Source organism: Toxorhynchites rutilus, chromosome 3 (assembly GCF_029784135.1).
Source record: "Toxorhynchites rutilus septentrionalis strain SRP chromosome 3, ASM2978413v1, whole genome shotgun sequence".
Lineage (NCBI taxonomy): Eukaryota > Metazoa > Arthropoda > Insecta > Diptera > Culicidae > Toxorhynchites > Toxorhynchites rutilus.
Window position 1 is genome coordinate 272,684,078 of NC_073746.1, and position 21,436 is coordinate 272,705,513.

Below are 21,436 nucleotides of genomic sequence, written 5' to 3' on the forward strand. Positions count from 1 at the left end.
GTGTGAAGAAAAATATCTCAACAGAGAGAACAATCCAGTTTCAAGCGCGCAGTATGAAATACGGCGCAAGCACGGTGCAAATTTCAGCGTAAAACTCTGGACGCAAATCTCTGCGTAAGAACGGCGCTGACAAACAAACATTTCTTCTGTGTTTCGGAGCGTGCTCATTCGCCAGAGCGCATGTGTGCACAAGGAGTGGGAGCTCAACTGGGTACAAAAATCTTGTTGCGCATCAGCAACGAGTTGCATTCTGAAGAATCATGAATGCATGAATGAAGACTGAACGAGTTTCTCACTGGTTTTGTTTGTGTGCTGGTGTGTCATGAAGTACGAACCGATGCAGAGTTGTCTCGTTCTATTTTGTGTCGTGATTTGTAGCACGTAACAACAAAAGAATGCCGCTGGGGGAAATGATTTCTGTAAGATCATATTTGAACGAACGAAAGCGATTTTTTCAGTGAATGGATCAATTGGCAAACACTGAATTAATGAAAATTGGAAGCATTTCCATTTTCCCATAAATTTGTTCTACCCATTTGTGTGCTTACTGTCAATAAGGCCTTTTGTTTAAAATTTAAATTAAAATTTAAATTATGAATGAAAAATAACCTTCCCGTACCGATTTGGCATTCTGTTTGAATGAAAAACACTTTTGTTTGCAGGTGGTGAAAAAAACTTGTACGATATTGTTTTTGAAGACAACTTTATATTATAATGAAAAAGTTTCAGTAATGATGTTGGAAATGTATAGACAAAGGGTTAAATAAGAGTCGGAAAAAAGTGTTTTAAGTGATTAAATAACATGATGTGAACATTTTCATTCAAATTTTAACATTTGAAAACTGGCTTCGTGTCTTCTAATATGATGGTTATTACACTAACGAGATAGGGACCCAAACTATGGTCCCTAATTGAAAGTCGCCCCCAGACGTCGACACTATTCCTTTTTCATTGCGAATTCACGCTTTGTCAAAAAAAAAACGTTTTGAAACGAAACCTAAACAATCAGTTGATAGATGTTTGACAAAGTAAAAACTATGTTCGAATTCGAAAATAAAATTAGTAAAATAAACTTTTATTCATACGGATTCAAGTAAATACTAGGAAAGTTTACTTTACTTGGAAACGGGCAGAAAAAGTAAATACTTTTTTTTTATTCATACATTTTATTCAGTGTTTTAGTGTCGCTCTAGACAGCGAGCAATCAACAGTACATGTCAATGTTGAGAGTTAGTTTATCAATTTACTCCAATTGGCTTTTCATTGCTTTGTGTTCATTCATAGATACTTGTCAGTGCTACAAAATATGTGTACTATATGCGTTCTTAAATGTCTTGAATACCACCTTATATTTTTTCTTCCAATGTAAAATTGAGTGCCTGAGCTATAAGAACACATTCATCAGAATGACTTCTCATCTTCCCAGTCAGTCTTCAATTAAATTTTCCCCGCATCTATTTCGCACAAACCGCAGCTTTCAACCGAGCGCAACCACCACGCGTATATCCCAGAATCATTTTGTTCCCACGAAACATCAAATTTTGCGACTAAAGCCAGATAAGCAGCAAAAACAAAAGAGTGCGTAAACAAATGGCGAGAGCTCACCTCGAGCACTGTGGGTTTTCATCCTTCCAGAAAGCACATAAAACCGCAGTCGACGCATGGAGCATAAGCCTAACGTGTGTGCGATTTTCCCCCGCTAATCGAATTAGTCGGGATTGTGGTTTATTGGTTGGTGAACCCGTTTTCTGGGGGTAGGCAAAAAAACCCCGACTTTTCGAAATCAGCTATCGAAAAAGGTTTTTTCACAAAGCCTTGCTGGGACATTTATTGTTACGTTTTATATTTGTTTTGGTCTCCACATAATTACATTTTGTGTTGTGTTTGAATAGGGTGTTTCGATCTGTTGCCCATCGTCAATAATGGGTGTGCACTATAAAATTACAAGGATTGTAGGATTTGACTAAAATCATGAACTCAGTTATCTCAGTTCATTCAATACACTGAAAGCTTGATTACAATCGGATGAAAGGCTGATTTTTTACGCATAATTTGCGGCGATACAGTTTTAACATGAACACCCTTTATATCTAGAGAACGATTTCAATTATTGTTTCGTGTTCGATTGAATTTCTTCTTTTGTGTTGACCCGGTTAAACAAAACATCCGTCGACAGATCGGACATCCGCTGCATTCAGAATGTTTATTTTTTGTTCTCATACCATCCGACCTCAACAGGTGGGGTTCTCGAAGCACTGGAATCCAAAACCGCTCCGTTCCGTCCATGTTTTTGCTAATCTCTTTTATCTTTTATCGCTTTTTTTTTCGCAGGCGTGTTTCTAATCTGCTGGGTGCCGTTCTTCACGTGCAACATCATGGACGCGATGTGCACCAAGCTCGATATGACCTGCCAGCCGGGCGTAACGGCATTCATCCTGACCACCTGGCTGGGCTACATGAACAGCTTCGTCAACCCGGTCATCTACACCATCTTCAATCCGGAGTTCCGCAAGGCGTTCAAAAAAATCATGAACATCGAGTGAGTGCGGCGCATAGTGCCGGGCGGCGACGGTCGGGGGAACCAGACCGGACCCAGGGAGCTGTCGTCCGGTGGGATGGAAACGGTGGCGGCTGCCACCAGCCAGGTACGGTGGCGCGACATACCCGAGGACGTGGAAAATGAGGAGTAGATGTGAGCGCATATGGTGACTGTAACTGTGGAAGTGTACGAGTGTGAGAGAGAGTGAGATGGGGAGGGGAGAGAGAGATGGTGAAACGATCCGTTCCCAAGCATAAATACGGAATCGTTGGGGCGGACGCCGCTTTGTACGTATGTTCCTTTGTTTTGTTTTTGGGATGATTCGCGGACAACTTATAGGGAGCCTTTCGTGCATGAACGTTGGAATATTCGAACATGAATGTTTAGAAATTAGCATGGGCCAGATATTTTCGACGATACGATTGTTCAAAGCGAGCATCTGTTCGAAGCCATTGTGTTTCCATTGTTAAAAGGTTATTTTTCAATAATATTGAAACGAATTATGCTTTTGAAGCTACCGTTTTCCAATTGAATCGTTGGAATGTGCTGGAATACCTTTAGAAGACATTCATAACTATTCATATCTCTTTTTATTTTCATATTCATATCTCGTTTATTTAGCAGACTCAATTACTCATCAGTCATAATTAGGGGTACCATCTGGTCGGAGTTGAAAATCAGGACACCTATCACAGCTACGATTATGACCGAATCATTATCATTGTTTTGAGATATAGATGAGTAAAAACACATTGTATGTGATTTACACTTCCAGAGACCAAAATACTTAAACCTATTTTTTTCTGTATTATCGTGACTTTCAACACTTTTAGCTGAATCGTCACTTTACTTCCATTTACAAGCTAATGAAGTGGGTGTGTTCGAAACAAGATTTGCCCTTCTGGTTATCTGAAACGAAAAATCGAATAGATTCTGAATCAGTAAAGATGCAGCTATCGCATCAACCTCGAACAAGTCAAAAACATGTTTTTTGACAAAATGGCGGCCGTTTGAAGAAAAAGATGTAATTTAAAACGTTTTGTTCACGTTTCCACATTTCTTTTAAAAATCAAAATTCAAAAAATATTATTTTACATACAGATTGTATTCATATAAATTTTACATAAATCGCTTCAGTAGAACTTGTGATATCGTGTTTGAGAAATCAAGTTTCGAGAAAAACGCGTTTTTGTATCAAGGCCATACTAGATTAGAGTCGCATCACTAGAATGGCCATAACTCGGTAAATAATGGGATTTTCGAAGATTCATTTCTAGGGTATATTCATGAATGCCTAAAATTCAGGAATATGGAGAAAAAATAATGATTTTTTTTTAAATTTCTAGACTAGAATTCTTTCTTAAATTTATTTGTAAATTTTTGCTTATCAATTACTGGAGCAAAGGAGATATGTTCTCGATAGACGTAATCCTACGTCAAAAATGTTTTACTCAATAACAAAATAAAAATAAATTAAATAATTATGATCAGAGTTTGGCAATTTCAAACAAGAAGATGAAAATGATTTTTATACTTCATCTTTTCTCATTTTTTTTTATCCCATTTATTTATTAGACTCATTAGCATTTAGCTGTAACAGAGCCGGGTTTAATCGTGTACATGTACATATGTTTATGTTTCTATAAATTGTGAATTACACAGTAGTTAGTAGTAGCCATTTAGGCGTTAAGTTTTCTGTTCCATTACATTATGGTAAATTACACAGTAGTAGCCATTTAGGCGTAAGGGTATTCTTTCTGTTCTTCCATTGTTCAGCAGACCGGACAGCGGAGACAGTTGATATTGATCATTGTTGAGTTATTTATAGAACAGCAGCCCGATATTTCTTGCAGAGCAGAGCAGTTGTATGGATGAATCGATCTTTGTTCCACCGTGGATCGATTTCCATCGCTGATGATGGTTGCGTGGACGTAGTTATTCTATAACAACACAAAGATGGTCAATTGAGGGCCATGAGTTTGAACTCACGATCGATCGCTTGGTAAGCGAACGCGTAACCAAGTGGCTACGAAGACCCCCCTTTTCTCATTAGCCAGAATCTTTTTCGATTGCGAGTATTCTCTACTCAAACTGAAACATCGATTCTTCTATTTCGTTCTTTTCTGCTGTCATTTCCTTTGAATTTTAAAGCAAACACTTTCTCTTGAATATTGAACCTGCTCGAATTCATCATAATTCGAATGGGCTATATGTCAATTTCAGTTTCACATGTTAAAGGACCATTGTTGCTTCGAATTGAATGTTTCACTCGGTTTTATTTCTCTAAACCGGATTTTCCCGGATTGTTTTTCCAAAAAAAATGAATTAATAGAGGCATATGAGGACATTTTAGTCTTACAACCAGCGCCAAGCATACTGCACATCTTTCCACATCGTCATATTCATTACTTTCAGCGAATACGGTTCGAATTCAAACACAATTTTCATTCAGATATAAGACACTTTCAACTTTGACGATTTTATAACTTCGCTTCATTGTGAAGGATGAATCAAATGAACATGGAACTAAACAACACTATTCAGAGGTGGAGAGATATTCTTTTTATTGAGCGTGAAGAGGAGTAGCATTATTTTTAGCCTGCATTAGTTTGCAGCAAATTGAAAGGCGATAGGCTCATTAGTGAGTGAGGCTGTGTCAACTGAATCGAAATTGTAAGGCCCTGATTATTCATCAACATAATTGAACATCTTATAAAAGTCAGGACAAATGCTAGAATATGAAAAATAAATCAGGACCCCCCAGAAACATCTCAGAATCAAGACATGCCCTACTAAATCAGGACAGATGGTAACCATAGTCATTATTAAGACTAATAATTTCTTTTTCTTCTTCTGTAGGAACATGAACCACTGCGACTATTAGTTTGATCTATAATAGTGCATTCTATTTTGCTATACACGAAAAATTTGAATTTTTTCATCAAATACACCATTTATTTTATTGAAAAAACTGCATGATGTCAAGCAGTTAATCCAGTTTCCAGTTTACATTACCAAACTAGCTATGACTGTCATGTGTATGCTTTCAATATATTAAGAGCTGCTTGGCTATCTGAGAAGATACAGATATTGACATACCTGTATTTTCTATCCAAACAAATGTTTGTGCATGTAAGACTACCATGAATTTCTGCTTAGAAAACTGTATGCCACTGTCCTATTACTATTGACATGTCTCTTCCTGGCCAGTAATGGCCCAGATTCTGTAGATTTACCAATAAGTATAAAACACGAGTAATCCTGGACGAGTTTTAGAAACAGCTTCTTCCCATTCGTTGCGATTAAATTCAATCTCTTTGAAAGAAACACTGAAGCTAGTCTTCGTTTCCATCCAGTCTTCATTCATGAAAATCTTTCAGGATTTGTAAATGCTCTGTGAAATCTTCTTCTGGAAAATGTTTTGCACGTTTCAGCCCAAGAGCAACTTTTTCCGCTTCAAGTTGCTCATATTGGTGCAAAGGTTGAAGGTATAAAAGAGCATCTTGGGTTTTGGACAGGGATTAGACATCAATTGAATATAGGCTAGCCAAAATCAAAATCAATATGGCGTTATTTGTTTACCAACATATCATTTGCGAAGATTCGTTGAAATTACGCAGATAGTAAAAATAAAGAAAAATGCGCTGCTTTATTTCTAACTGCATGAGCGATTTTCACATTTCGGTTTCATATGGAGGTGTTCACATTTAACATGGAGTTTAAAGTTAGCCACTATTCGACTATATAACCGGACCGAGTTGTAAACAACAGTAATTGACAGAACTGAAATGTCAGTGAACCGCAGCAATATTGGGTACACTGGCAATATGAGGGATTTGACGTTTTAGTCATACCCCTGGTTTTGGAGGATGCGCTGGGCATTGCTCCAGAAATTGATAAGCATGCCAAACGTTGCACTTCTTTGCTTCTTTGTTTTTAAGGGGCTTTGAACTTTGCAGTTCATTCGCCTATAGTCTAATCCACCCCTCTGACAGTTATTTTTGTTACTACTCAAACAGCTCACACACACTTAAACTCCTGCGGTTAATAGCAGTAACTGCTGTCAATGTTCTCAAGTTTCTTATGAAAGAGAGAGAATGTTTGGGAGAGAATTTATTCGGTTTTTTGCTGTGCTCTCTCCATTGAAAGTTAGTTCAGTTCATTCACCATTTTAGTGTCAATTGACAGTCGCTTCTTGTGGCTCACTGTTGTGTGTCTCGTGTAAATTATAATGAAATAAATGAAAAGTGAAGAAATGGCCCGAAATGTACTTTTTTACATGCATAAATCCAATCATGTTTCATTTTGTAGTGAATGAAAGAGTTCAATCTGAAACGACATTATGAATCGAAACATGCGTCAAACATTGGCAAGATTGTTGCCCTTGCTGAAAAAAAATGTGAATTCAAAAGGAAAATTGAGTACTCAGCAAAACTTTTGTGTGATACCGAAGTAAGAAAGCGTGTTTTACAGGAGATCTATATTTTGCGGAAAAAAGGATGCTCGATCAAAGACGTTTACGGGTGGTCAGTTTGTGATGGAGTGTATATAAAGCTATGGATCAAACGATTTAGTTTTTTAACACAAGTGAACATTTCCCTGCAAACGAGTTGAACGAGCTTTAACTTACGGTGATACAGCTCGAGTAGTTACATTTGTTCGAGACATATCTAAGGATTTTGAAGTGACGGATGGTTTGTCTTTTTTTCATGAAAAGAAAACAAAAGCAGAAATTTGATCTATCGTTGAAGAAAACGTTCTGATGAAGCTCCTGCTATGTGTGGTGAGTTAAATTTTATTTAAACTTTCCATATTTTATGTTAGTATAGTTTTTTTATGTTATGAAAAAAAACGAATGTACTCTTGCTCATCCTTTAAGTCAACCAGATGTTTTGGATGGATTCATGCAGTATATTCGCATCACAGTCTCTGCTCACAAAATGTAGAATTCAATAACTTCATGAAGGATGTCGTCAAAATTGTCAATTACATGAGATCGTACGCATTGAATCATCGTGAATTTCATCCTTTCTTCAAGATATGAACACACGGTATGGCAACACTCCATTTTTTACTGAGACACGATTGGCTTAGTAGAGGAAAAATATTGCAACGATTTTTGACCTTCATGAAGAAACCGCGGATTTCATGAATATGAAGGGAAACCCGATTGATATTCACAAAAGGGAGGAGTGGATAGCAGAGCTAACTTTCCTGACGGACACCTCAAGCCATCTGAACAATTCAAACTTGAGCCTGCAAGGTATAATTAAATTGGTAACTCATGTTTCTCGCAGGACCAATGAGAAATTTTTAATTTTGCCAATTTTCTGGCACGGAAAATTCCCAACATATCGTCAAATAGAAAATACGTTGACGCGCTCCAAGCGATGAAGGCTGATTTTTCTCGCAGATTTGGAATCTTCAAAGCAAATGAAATAATTTTCCAAATATTTTCTACCCCATTCAGTTTCGATGATGAACATTTCTGAAAAAATACAGAAGGAATTCATTGAAACGCAGCATGATTCAGTGTTGCATGAGCAATTTAATTACCACGGCCTTTTAGATTTCTTCTCTAAATTTGTTCCAGAAGAACGATTCCCCTAACTAAGAAAACATGCTCTTTTGATTGTTTGCTTTTTTTGTTTGCTTTTTATTCCATTTGTTAGTAATTATTTTCCATTATGAAGCAAGTGTGATCAAAGTCAAATGACAAAATAACTGATCATTTGGAAAACTTCTGGCATCTATCTGATTTAGATAGAGTTGCCTAAGTGAAATCTTAACGTCATTAGAGTATGTTTCATCCTAGTATAGCCAAAAGTTTATTCAGTTAAATCATGTATGCTGCCAGCAGAAAAATTTGAAGCAAAACAAAGTGAAATTCTGCAGTCGTGTAGTTTAAGGTGGCTTCTTCACTCTTACCAAGATTTGTTTGGTTTCCTGGCGACGATGAAGTTCAGTCTGTACGAGAACCGTGTGGTAACTCTCGCGTTATATAAGTGCGGGAAGTGAACACGTTCAGCGCTATCCTCTTCATATAAATGCGTTGAATGGTCGATATGAACGTTTCCAAGCGCAGCATATGTCGTATTTTGTGTGATTTACAGCTTGATGCGTACAGACGATGCCATTTATGTCATCGTCATTTATTGTCATGTCATGTCATTTATTGACGCCAAAATTGGAAAAAATACGATTGGTGCCATTCAAAACATTTTTAAAACGATTCAAATACATGGCGAGTAGCAAACCTACCAAACTTCGTCTTCACAAATGATTGGCCACCCGCTTGCCCAGACCCCAATTCAATGGGTTATTCACTTTGGGCCAAGTTCTAGGAGCTTGACCAGGGGTACCAAATGTACCGCCCTACGACTGTATTCTGACGACTGTCACCATCATTGGCCCGTAACAGTCGTTAGATCAATCTATTAACGACAATCACACAGTGAAAATGTCGTGCGACATTTATATTTACTGTCGTGTGCTGTACACGGCTGCATTTCCATATGTGAGTATTTTGTTCATTCGTCTGCGACAGGCCTGGTTGCTAACTAGTCATGTTGTTTGTAGATTCGGAATGCAATCGTAAATGCATTGCTACTGTCGTGAATGATTTTTTCCCTCGTGCTGATGATGTCGGGTGTCTTTGTATATATTATGCAACATCGTTCGCTTACAAAAGTGTGTTCTTTATTCACCAGTATTTTATTCATTTTCTCATTCGCAAACTATAGGTTGTAGGCTTTGAAACGGAAGATAATTTTCAGTTTCTGGTGAATTCTGCAGCATATTCCGAAATGGAAAAAAAATATTTGTTGGTCGATGATGCGGCTATCATATGTGGAGAGCAAGTGAGCAACAGGGGAGAATCTGTTGAAAGAAATGCGAGAGGAAGTGTTGTGGGTGGAATTAGCGTAGATCGAACGTTTAAAGTTGGCTTCATTTGTGTTTATTGAGGCGATTTGAAATTGATTTGATCGAAATAAGGCCAAAAATGCATTGTTATATACTAATCTGTCACCACAATTATTAGTTTCCTACTTGGAGGATAAATCTAAACGTTCCCAACACTGAGTATTTCCCGATATCATCAATATATTAACAAAGAAACTCTCGCCTAGAATCATTAGGGATCCGTGCTTTTTTCTCCTATGAATTGCTGCTCATTTGTGTACCTATCTTGATTCGGCCATCCCAGCAGTACATCATTCTCGATACAGCCGATCTAAAATTGAACCGGCTGTCTCTGTATATACGTAACTTGTGCTCACAACCACATCCCAGAGCGTTCTGGTGAAAAAGCACAAACGCATAAAATAAAGGCTTGTTTTACGATCGCGATTTCTTGGTCATGACATTTTTCTTGCGACAGTCAAATTTGACAGTAACTCGGGTAAACCGATGATATTCATCGCATCATGAGCGACTGTTACAGCGACAGAATTAATGGAGTAGCAGACACGAAAAAATGGAAAATGAACAGTACGTTTGGCTCACTACGATCGGGCCCGACAAATCAGACAAATTCGACGAAGCACCGACTGCTATAGTACAGGTTTATTTTATTCATTCGTGCTCTGTCGCTTGTATGCGAATGTAGCGCGCACACAGTGAGTCTCGATTTTATTTCATACCGACTGTAATGAAAATGCAGTACTTTTGGGACGCCTGAGCTTGACTATATATGTTCTCATCGAGTTTTGCGATCGTTGAAGAATTCTATCGAGAAGTCAAGCCGTGAACTTCCACTTGCAACCACCCGTACTACGATTGACAGTTGACTCAAATGTCCAAATTTTTACGACTCTGTGTGAAGAAGCATAATTTTGATAAAAATATTCATTTTAGTTAATTTTACATCTTTGATGAAAATTTTAGTTTTTTATTTCATTATGTTCTAGAGTTATGGACGATCGAATGACTGACAGAACCTATTGCTATCCTAAAGCAAAAAAAAAAGTTTTTGAATGATTGAATGAATGCCCGATTTAATCGAGATATTGTAATCATATGATGAAACTGAATGCTATCTAATTTAAATGTTGAGTGAGTCATAGAAAGTACCAGTGAAATAAGTATATTTTAAATTTTATTATATTCTATACTATGCCGTTCTACACATAGTTGTCCCATGTTACTTTTTGACAATTTTCACTTTTCTTCATAAAACGATGTTTTTATACCTAATTTTCCGGAAAAACACAAAAAAAGTTATAGTTTGTTCCCAGCTTTGAAAAAACAACATCAAGTTCAATTGTCCCATGTTGTTATTCTATTCATAACTGTCCCACCATGTATTTTTGTAAATCCATATGAAATTAATCGGTTCAAGTACAAGAATTTTATGAGACGCTTTCAGCAGAGTTGATGCACTCAGTTCTAGTTTGGAAGAAGGAACTAATTCACGAACTAACAAAAAAAAGTGTAACAGAACACTTGTACACCTTGTTAGCGTAATAACTAACCTAATAACAACGAGATTCATATTCTGCAAAATATTGCAGATCACTCCCTTCTTCATAAAACGATGTTTTTATGCATAATCTTTCGGAAGATACGAAAAAACTTATTGTTTGTTCGCAGTACTTCAAAACATCCACATCAAGTTCAACTATCCCATATATCATTAAACAGTAGTTTTATGCCTATAAAAAACCCAGTGTATTGCTTGACCGAAATGCTCAAAGCTTCTGAAAGACAAATATACTAGAAAACTTTTAATGCGTTTATCTCAGTTGCTGATTTTGGAACATGGGACAACTATGCGTAGAACGGCTTGTATAGTGGGGGAATATCATTGCGGCCCGTGACTATGATGACATTTTTGATTTGACCCGCACCATGCCTACACCTGGGCACCACTGGTGTAGATCCTCCTAATCTAGCTGTTATTTGTCGGTTGGTTAGCATAGCATGTATCCAGTTGGGGATGCTCATGTCAAAAACTTCATTTTGTCATAGCTTAATTTATAGAATTGTGGGATGCATTGTCTAATGCTCCCTTAACATCGAGAAAAGTTGTAAGTGAGATTGCTATAGCGTCAAAAGACTTCTCTATTTTTGAAATTAACGTGCGACTGTTTCAGTTGGTTTATTTGCTTGGTAGGCAAATTAAAGTTTGTTCAATGGTCTCTTGTTGAAATATGATGATTTGATATGGAGATCAATGACCTTCTCCATCATTTTCAAGATGACAGATGTCAGACTAATTGATCTATACGCTTTGGTAGTCATCTTGTCACGTTTTCCAGCCTTGGGAATAAATATAACTCGAACCTCTCGCCAATTACTAGGAATCACACAAGCCCTGAATATCTCCGTCAGAAGAGAAACAGTGACATCCTTGCTTCTTAGTAACTGCACTGGATAAATCCCATCTGGTCCTGGGTTTTAAAGGACTTTAAGAAATCCACTGCTCATTTAACCCTTGACTTCGTAAAGACCGCCCGGGGTATTGCTTCAGCTCAACTCTCGTCTATGATTGGGAAGAATTGACCTATGTTGAAGACCTTTGCGTGTTCAAAAGTAATTTGGATTGTGCCTGGGAAGTACGTTTCCATCATGATATTATAAAGGTTTTCTCTGGGAATCAGTTGTGCATTGATAGTTTTCTTTTTTCAGGCTACCAAGTCCATTGGTATGATCCTTTGAAAGGGCTTTATGAAGTCTTTGTGAAAAAGTGAATACATACTAATAATTTTATAATAACTGAATCTAATACCCGTTTGATTGGACAGGACAAGACCACATGCTCGATGTCATGATAACCGTCTAACAAGTAATTATTAGACATAAGACGGAACATTACGCGAATGAAGTTCCAACCTACATTCAATCCCTTCAACCATGCGTTTATCGATACCTCAGGAATTATTGTACGCAACCAGCGACCCAAGTTATCATCACTCCAATTGTGTTTACAATTGGAGTGTGCGTATCGACGAAGAGTAGAAAAAATTCATGACAAGTGCCTTCCAAGGCGCCAATATTAACTAACGAGTCCGCTCTCTCGTTAGCTGGATTGAAGCAATGGATTTGAACCCAGGCTAATGTATGCCTATGAAATTTTTCGACTTGACTGCCCAAGAGCTGTCCTATTATCATAAGAAAAAAACATGAGGCTATTATAGTTTTCATTGATTAGATAGTTTCTAATGAGCCTCAGCTCAATAATAACAGTTCGACTGAAAAGTTCATAAGGTTGACGTCTAGATGACGCTTCTTGCAAAAATCTACTTGACTATCACAAAGCACCATCTTTCAATGGATACGTGTCAAAATTTGCTGCAAAAAATGCTCGCCGGCAAGATATTTAAGACCTATGATGAAGTGGTATATAGAATAGGCAATAATAAAATTGAATTTTGCAAAAAAAATAGTTTACCCTAACGTAACAAATATCCGAATGCAACAAATACTCGAATGCGACATTTACCCGAATGAAACATTTACCCGAATGCAACGTTTACCCAAATAAAAAAAGGAAAAATTCCGACAAATCAGGGTATCAGTTTTGTCCAATCTCACCATAATAAATAAGATTTAATCAACGCAACATACGTCAAAGATAACGAAAATACGCAGTAAAATGGAAAATTGTTATGAGAAAATTTGAAAATCAAGCGGGAGACTTCGCTGATTATTTTTTTTAAATTTGGGTATGCACAATTAACATGACATCTCCTTTTCCTTTCCGTATTACTCTTAAAGGCCAAGATATCAGAAATGACCAAGGGGTTTGAAATGTTTCTTTCGAAATGGTACTTACATATTAACAATAGCAATTTTTATTATGAATGTATTGCTTCGTGATGAAATTTATTCTGAGATCAATGTAATGGGGGTGAGCTCCCCATCTAACGGGGATAAGGAAGTGTACGCAATCCGAGTCGGCCGAGTCGAGTCGCGGCGGTCTCTCTGTGCAAATCTGTGTTTCACCGATTACCCGGTTAGTTTGAAACATAAGAGACGATCCTTCAGTAAGGTCTACGTATACGTTTGCCCGGTGAATCTTCGAAATATATAATTCATATTTCAATGCTAAAATCAAAGAGCTTCTGTATCAGGTGGTGTTTAACTTTTTTTTTAAATTTTATTATCAAGATTATTATCAAAATTTTAATCCTTTTTTAAATATTTTTTTTCTTTCTCATTAGGAATTATTTATCCTTCGGGTAAACTTTCTATTCAGATAAAAGGTATTCAAATGACCGTGTTTCTCGTGAATGCACTAGAATCTCGCTATGTTTAATACTTTTGTGTAATAATCCTTTTATCTACTTCCAGCGCATTATCTGTCTTTTCTTTAGTTTTTTTTTTTACATACAGGCAATTTTTTTCGTGCGAGAGATAGGGACCGCTTAAAAAATCATTTTATGCGGTCCGCATCCCTCGCAAAGCAAACTTCACCAGTAGCTTTAAAAAATCGTTTTCGGTACACAATTTGATTTTTTTTTGTGCGGTAGATAGGGACCGCATAAAAAAAAGTTTTCCCAAGAAAAAAACTCAAATCCACGCCGTTCACCGTTCGATTTCCTTTTGCAGCCATTCCATGTCGAACCGATATAGTGGTTCTCAGATTTTCGTCAAAAGTGGTAGTTTAGTTCTTTACCGCAAAACATTAGACCCGTATTTTTTCAGTAGGGTGACCATTTCCATTTTAGGGTTTTCCGAAAAATCAACTTTTTCCTCTTTTTTCCAAAGATGACTTTTTTCAGAAATTCATAACTTTTGAACTTCTAGACCGATTCAGATGTTCGATATATCAATTTGAAGCCAATCCCCTGGCCTTTTTTGAAATTTTTTGTTTTTTTTTCGTTTTTTATTGTTTTTTATGGTCTCGGGACCAAGGGCGCTATATATTTTTTCTAAAAAACTGAGGATTTTTAACAAAACACATGTCGAAACCAGAGATTCGTTTTTTTTTCGTTTTTAAGTTATGATTTTTCAAAATTAAGCGATGTTCCAAAAAATTATTTATTACTTTTGAACTACTGGACCGATTCAGATTTTTTTAAAACTGACACATTTGCCAATTAATTGAATTGAATATTGAACGAATTGAATATATATTGAACGAAGACTAAAAACATGTTGACTTTGAAAAATCATAACTTAAAAACGAAAAATAACACATCTCCGATTTTTGGATATAACCTCAGCTTTCAAGAGAAAATATAAAAAATATAGCATCCATGGTCCCGAAACCATGTAAACTATAAAAAACCAATACAATCAATAATTACGAAATCAAAATCCGTATTTTTTTCGCAAGTCCAATATTTTTCAAAAAGAGACTATCTAATTGGCTTTAATTTTATGTGTCGATCATCTGAATCGGTCTAGTAGATCAAACGTTATGAATTTTTGTGTTGAAAAAAGAGGAAAAATTGATTTTTCGAACCATTGGTTAACCTTAAAACATCATAACTCAAAAATTTTTGAAAAAAGGCATTTTTTTGGGAAAAAAAGAGGAAAAAGTAGATTTTTCGGACAACCCTAAAATGCAAATGGTCATCGCGTGGCTTGTTGTGCCTTTAGTTACATGTCGAAATTTGTTGCTATTAGAAATCATGTCATGCGAAACTTAGTGCATTTGATGGAAGGATGGGAATGATTTGAGAAGTGGATAATTTAGACGCAAATATGCTTTTTTTACACTAAAATGCATATAAAACGTCAAATATGCTTCTTTTATATACCACACAAAAAAAATGGCATAGGAACAGAAAAACGCACAAAAAAAAAAAGGTTTGCCTGTATTTCAATATCTCATTCTATGAATCTTATGCCGACTGCTATTAGTACATTCGGATAAATGTTTCACTCGGGTGGATGTTACATTCGGGTAAATGGTCATTCGGGTAGTTGTTACATTCGGGTACCTGTCGCATTCGGGTATTTGTTACAGTCGAGTGATTGGATTTCAGGTGAATGTCTTTCGGGTTACTTTCTTCGGGGAAAATGTGTCATAATCCATGATTATACCTCCAAATCGACACCATTTCATCTTCGGTGTGGGACAGCATAACATTTTCCACAATCTCTCTATACATTACTCCGTTCATTATTCGATCAATACGATGAAGAGGGCACACACCTGTCCATACAAGCATTCCCAAACCTTTAAAGTTCCTCCACCTTGTTTGAAGTATTTCTGTGAAACCGCTGATTAAGTCTGGTACCAAGTGTCGTCGGAATCGAACAGATTGAATTTGGATTCGTTGCAGAGTGAAACCGTTTTGCGTTTGAAATATTTCAGCTCAAATGGTTCCGCAAAAAGAAGTAAAGAGAAGTCTTTCTCGGTTTGTTGTTAATAAACTGCTATTCCGTCGATCCGCTCTCGCAACCCCTCGCGGGCCGGTTTTGGAGCTTACATTCAAGCCTAATTTTCGTTTGATTTCGAATCCTGATACAAAATAATAGTTATGGGAATACGGTTATTCATTTGAACCGTTGATCTTGCCATGTAATGCTACAACAAACGAGAAACTAGCGACTTGTGTATGGCAAATGTTACTCTAATTTCATTTTGAAAACATCCCTTCTCAATCGACTCAATTATTTTCTGCTTCAAATCACTACTGTAACCATTACGTGACATTAATAATGCAATGAACAAAAAATGAGTGAAAAGTTATCAAGTCAAAGAATTATCACGCAGCAATAATTTAGTTCTGTTTACCAACTTGACAGTTGCTTGGCTTTGATTTTGTGCATTTCATGACCAGCTATATTTACAGTGCAGTGCTGCCAATATTATTGAAGCAATATTGATGTGAGATTACTTGTTCTCCAATGCCACTAACGTTCCTGGTGAATTACGTCGTCTCAACGTAAGCTATTACTTACATCGTTTTCAATAGCACTTAGTTGAGATTAATTTTGCCAAATAAAACGTTTTGAATGTATTCTGGAGTGTAAGCTCTTTGACAAAAAATCCTACAGCCAGAACGGAAATCAAACCCCAAACCCTATTAACATCTCATGAGTTGATTAACTTTTGTTCGACACTGTAGTTGGTTTTTACATGAAACGTTTCTCACAACTGTCAATCGGTCTCGGATGATTGATCATCGACTCTGCTAACATCCCAAAAACAAAACAAAATCGGGATAACGTATGACGGACGTTGATCGACGAAAACATAGCAAAAATGAAGGATAATGTTGACTAACATCCCCCTACTCCGAGCTTGGAACAATATCGCCGATAATAATATAATTATACACAGTTGGGGAAGAAAGTGTGGTTAGTTTGTGTGAGTTTGTGTGAATTTGTGTGCTCATGTGTATGCGTGAGTGGGTGACACTCAATGTAAATATGTAGTAAACAGCTTATTTAGGTTCATAGAAAATATATGACGGTAAACTGGGGGAGAGGCCAGAAAAGAAAATTGTACATTGCAACTCTCGCATCCACTACAAGAAGACGTAAAAGTGAAATAAAAACTCAATGCAAAACCCAAGCAAACTCATAGTGACACTTTCGGGTGACATGGTTTGTTGTGGGGGATGATTTATACATATATATTTATAAAAATAAGAAACAAGTAAAAATCAAACCAAAGCTCAGCACGACTCAACTGTAATCAAATCACTCTTAGATGAGGCTGAGGGTGGTATTCAAGTAAACGGCTGTACATTAGGCTAGTACCACTCCAAGGAGCATAATAGATGTTTAGTTTAAGCTATGGAAATCAAATAAACAACAACAACTCAAGAAGTTAGTGCTATTTTTCTACCATTTTTTAGGTTGATGCTTTTCATTTTGTAGAAGAATGTAAGTAGTAGAAAAATATCCAAATATATCGCAGAGAAACGGCTGCTTCTGTTTCTATCCGTAGCAGTAGAGATGTCGAACTAATCAAACCAAGAGAAATAAACGAAAAATACGTATGGGCGGGAGAAAGCGGAAGCTACTGTTTTCGAGCGAACGAAAAATCAAAAAATGAAGTGATGTTGAATCAAACATAAAATAAACTAACAACTATTAGCCAAACAAGCGGTGGAAACTCTCTAGACTTCAGTACAAATTATCACTAAATCAAAAGAAGAAAAGCTGGGATGGAATATCCATCTAAAAAGCAGCAACTGTTTCTTACTTCACGCCGAATGGTTATGCGCTCGATTTTTACAACAAAAACAAAACAAAAGAGTGGATCGTTGATTGTCGTTGAGTTTTTCTATTAGAGGTAGTTTATGAAAAAAAAGTTAATTATTTAATACGTACCGAAAAGCTTCCACTCTGTACTACCAGATACCTTCGTGTTATATTCCGAAAATAGCCAGGGGGAGAGCCCAGAAGATTGCCTTCCACAATCGTAGAAGAACGAGCAGACTAATTAGGCAAGCGAATCGCACGTACGGAAAACTCTTGCCCTCAATTCTCGCACCTAATCGCGATTAGACACTTAGATCCCCTCCAAACGACCATCCAATCACTCGGCCTTGTTTCCTCCTTCTTTTTGCACCATCGGATTCAGGCTTTCCTGCAACGAGAGCTGAGGGTAATTGAATATTTGTTTTGAGCCCCAAATATTGCTTCCGTACGGATGAGCACAGTAAAAAATAATCTACTACTACATTAAAAACCCAACAGTGCCAATCGTACCGTGTTCTCCTCCCGGCTCTCAGAAAGCAATTGAACTTCCTTTTTACATTATATTTACCGAGATCTTCGAAACGAGAGTGAAAAAAGTCCTGTTTATTATTCATATATTGTACAACCGATAGTAAATCATAAAGACCAAAGAACCGCTTGCGAGCGGTCAATTTTGTGTTAGATGGGAAACAAAAAATGACGAAACTCAAGATTAATAAAACGAAACGACTTCCAATGTTAGCATACATACACACATAATGAAAAAAAAAACAAAACAAATGCTGAGAGACCGAAACAGAGGGTCAACACACTGAAATACTTGAATAAATCTGTAAACTATAAAGATGATTTTTATTCCCTTGAATTTTGTCGATCTGGTTTGAAGAACTCCGATAGCTACTGCTCATCTATTCTATTTCATTCTCTCGATAGCATTCACATCATCGAGGAAGTAAATAATTTGATTGGATTTGTTGGAAATCTTAACACCCCCCGGCGCCACGTAAAATAGTAAATAGAAAAGCATTGTTGTTTTCTGCAAGTCTCAATCGAATCCGACAGGTCCCCAGAGCTGTGAACTTTACGCTTCATCAGCTTTAAAAAAGTATAAATAACTGAACCGGTATTAGCGCTGTGGTATTTTACAAAATAGATGGTATCCGAGTAGATCAATCTGTCACTCAAAACATGATCATTTTGTGTTAACATTCGTTTTGATGAACTCCAGATATAACAATACTTAGCTTCCCATATTGCCCTCGAAGTGCTGGCGGCCGACCAAATGCAAAAAAATAAAGGGTCATCCATTAGCGACTTGACAAGTTTGTGGCTTCGTGTGAACGTTCGTCAGAACGTTAGTCAAAATCAACATTTTCATCATGGTTAAGTATACGAACGAGCAACGTCTAATAATTATTAAAAATTGCCACCGAAATTCGGAAATGACCGAAATGACCCAAAACAGTTAATTGCACGGCGTTCTCAAGAATTGGCCATCTTCCAAGCCTCATTGTAGCGTATGTCACGATAAGATCTTGGACTACATGCTTTCAAGCTAAAATTGACTCAATAACTAAAGTCATTTGACCTCGATTTGATCTCGAAGAAAATGATGATTTTCAACACAATAGCATCTTCAGCTATGAGGCTCATTTCCTGCAAATCCATTTATTTGTCAGCAAGCAAAATATGCGACATGGGTCAGATACAAACCCACATGTATTAATCGTACGTAGAAACAGAATTACATCCACAAAAAATTACTGTTCAGTGTGGTTTTCATGCCGGAGTCGACCGTCATTTTACCGTCAATGGAGAAAGTTATCGCGACATGTTGGAAGAACGTTTTGGTCAGAATTGAAAGATCTTAACACCAACGATATGTGGTTTCAACAAGATGGTGCCGCTTGCCACACAGCTCACGTTACAATGCATTTATTGAAAAGAAAGTTTGGTGTACGTGTTATTTCGAGAAACGGACCTCGCCTCGTTCATGCGATTCGACGCCATTGGATTTCTTTTTATGCGGCTATGTCATGTCACTGGTCTATCCAAACAAACCAGCAACTTCAGTAGAGCTCAGAGACAACATCCAATGCAAAATTCGCAACATTTCCGTCGAAATGTGTGGTCGAGTAGTGGAAAATTGGGTCCAACGGACCGATCGCTGTAAACGAGCCCGTGGTAATCATATGGTCATATGACCGAAATGGAATTTCATTCCTAAAACGTAAGACTTAAACTACAAACGAAATTAATTTGAACTGAATATCTCAACAAACCTATGTTTTATAAAAAAAAAGTTTACATGTCCTTAACACTAAACCTATTACGAGGGGTCAAATGACCCATTTCAAACATTTAGTCCAATTTTGTTGCAAATTACATTGTCACAACATCATTTGTCTACACTACTTTTCCTAAAACATACATCGAATGTATTTTTCAGTGTTTACTCCTCTATTGTTATTTTTTTACTGAGAAATATATGTAATCTGCCCTAACTACCGCAACGGATCATTTGACCTTTGCAAACATTCATATTATATCAGAAACATTTGTATGTGTGGTTGTGATACAAAACCATTGTATAGCTGGCTATTCAAGCGAGCCAACAGTAACCATTCCAAGCTGCAGTGCTATTTTGCGTGTCAAAAATTGTAATTTCGATATTTATATAAAATGTCAAAATATACAGGAGAATTAGAAATATACAGGAGAAATATGTTTCTCAACAAAACTATTTATAAAGGGTCACTTGAGCCGCTGTGGTAGCAATAGGTATACCTGAAACATCGGTAGGTTTAGTGTTAATGAAAGTCTTGTTAAACTTACTGTGCTGGTTGAAATATTTATTTTCCAGCACAGTATGGTCTGGTAGACAACAAAGCAATAATTATTGGGCAGTTCTTTACAGGTCGCGGAAATGCGCTGAATATTTCCACAGTCAGTCTGAACACTTCCCCTTAGCCGAAAAAAATCAACGTTGGAAAAGTCATTATTGAAAAAAAGGGGAAAATTAGATTTTTCAGACCACCCTAAAATGGAAATGAAAAAATACGGGTCTAATATTTAGCTATAAAGAACAAATTTACCTCTTATCACGGAAATCTGAGAATCACTATATCGGTTTGGCTGATAATGACCTACAGCCTTTGGCTGGGTCGTCACTTATAAACGTTGATGCTGAGGCCGAAGTAAAGGAAACAGGCGTTCGGTGTTCAACGATTCGATAACACTGAAAAAATTCGTGACGCAGTTACATCGTACTTCAAAAAGTTGGACGCTACGCACTTCGCGCTCGGAATAGGAAAACTCGTGCCACGGCGTTTTTTGTCCTAACTTTATTTTTCCGCGATTTCTGAGGCACTTAAAGTTTGAACAACCCTCGTATATTATAAGAAACTAACTATCAAACTATCGAGAAATGTCCAAATGGAATTACCTCGTTCTGATTTGTCGAAATTGGAGATACAAGCTTCCTCTTATACACACAATTATTGCTCAACCATTTTGTGATAGAGTGTATGTATCTCTCCCGCAAAGCACTTATTGCGGGAGAGATCCATATATTTGCATCTGTTTACATCCCCCCTTATCGTGCCCAAATGAGTTGTTATGAGAAATTCTTTGAAGTTGCTGAAAATATTTTATCTTCCTTTGCACCAGAATCAAAAATCCATATATACGGAGATTTCAATCAACGAAATGCGGACTTTATCACTGATTTTGACAATGAATGTATCTTGCTTCCAGTTGTTGGTGATAATAAGACTCTGCAAATTA

At 36.9% G+C, this 21,436-nt stretch overlaps 1 protein-coding gene across 7 annotated transcripts in view; it reads left to right on the forward strand.

Annotated features, from left to right (window-relative positions):
• LOC129780098 (dopamine D2-like receptor) overlaps nucleotides 1-18,477 on the forward strand; it is a 542,669-nt gene extending 524,192 nt beyond the window's left edge. For all 7 annotated transcript variants that reach the window (XM_055788028.1, XM_055788030.1, XM_055788031.1 and 4 more), the window contains one exon: nucleotides 2,332-18,477. In XM_055788028.1, coding sequence (XP_055644003.1) covers nucleotides 2,332-2,543 — 212 coding nt within the window. In that variant the 3' untranslated portion in view covers nucleotides 2,544-18,477. The remainder of the gene's footprint in view (nucleotides 1-2,331) is intronic.
• The last annotated feature ends 2,959 nt before the right edge of the window (nucleotides 18,478-21,436 follow it).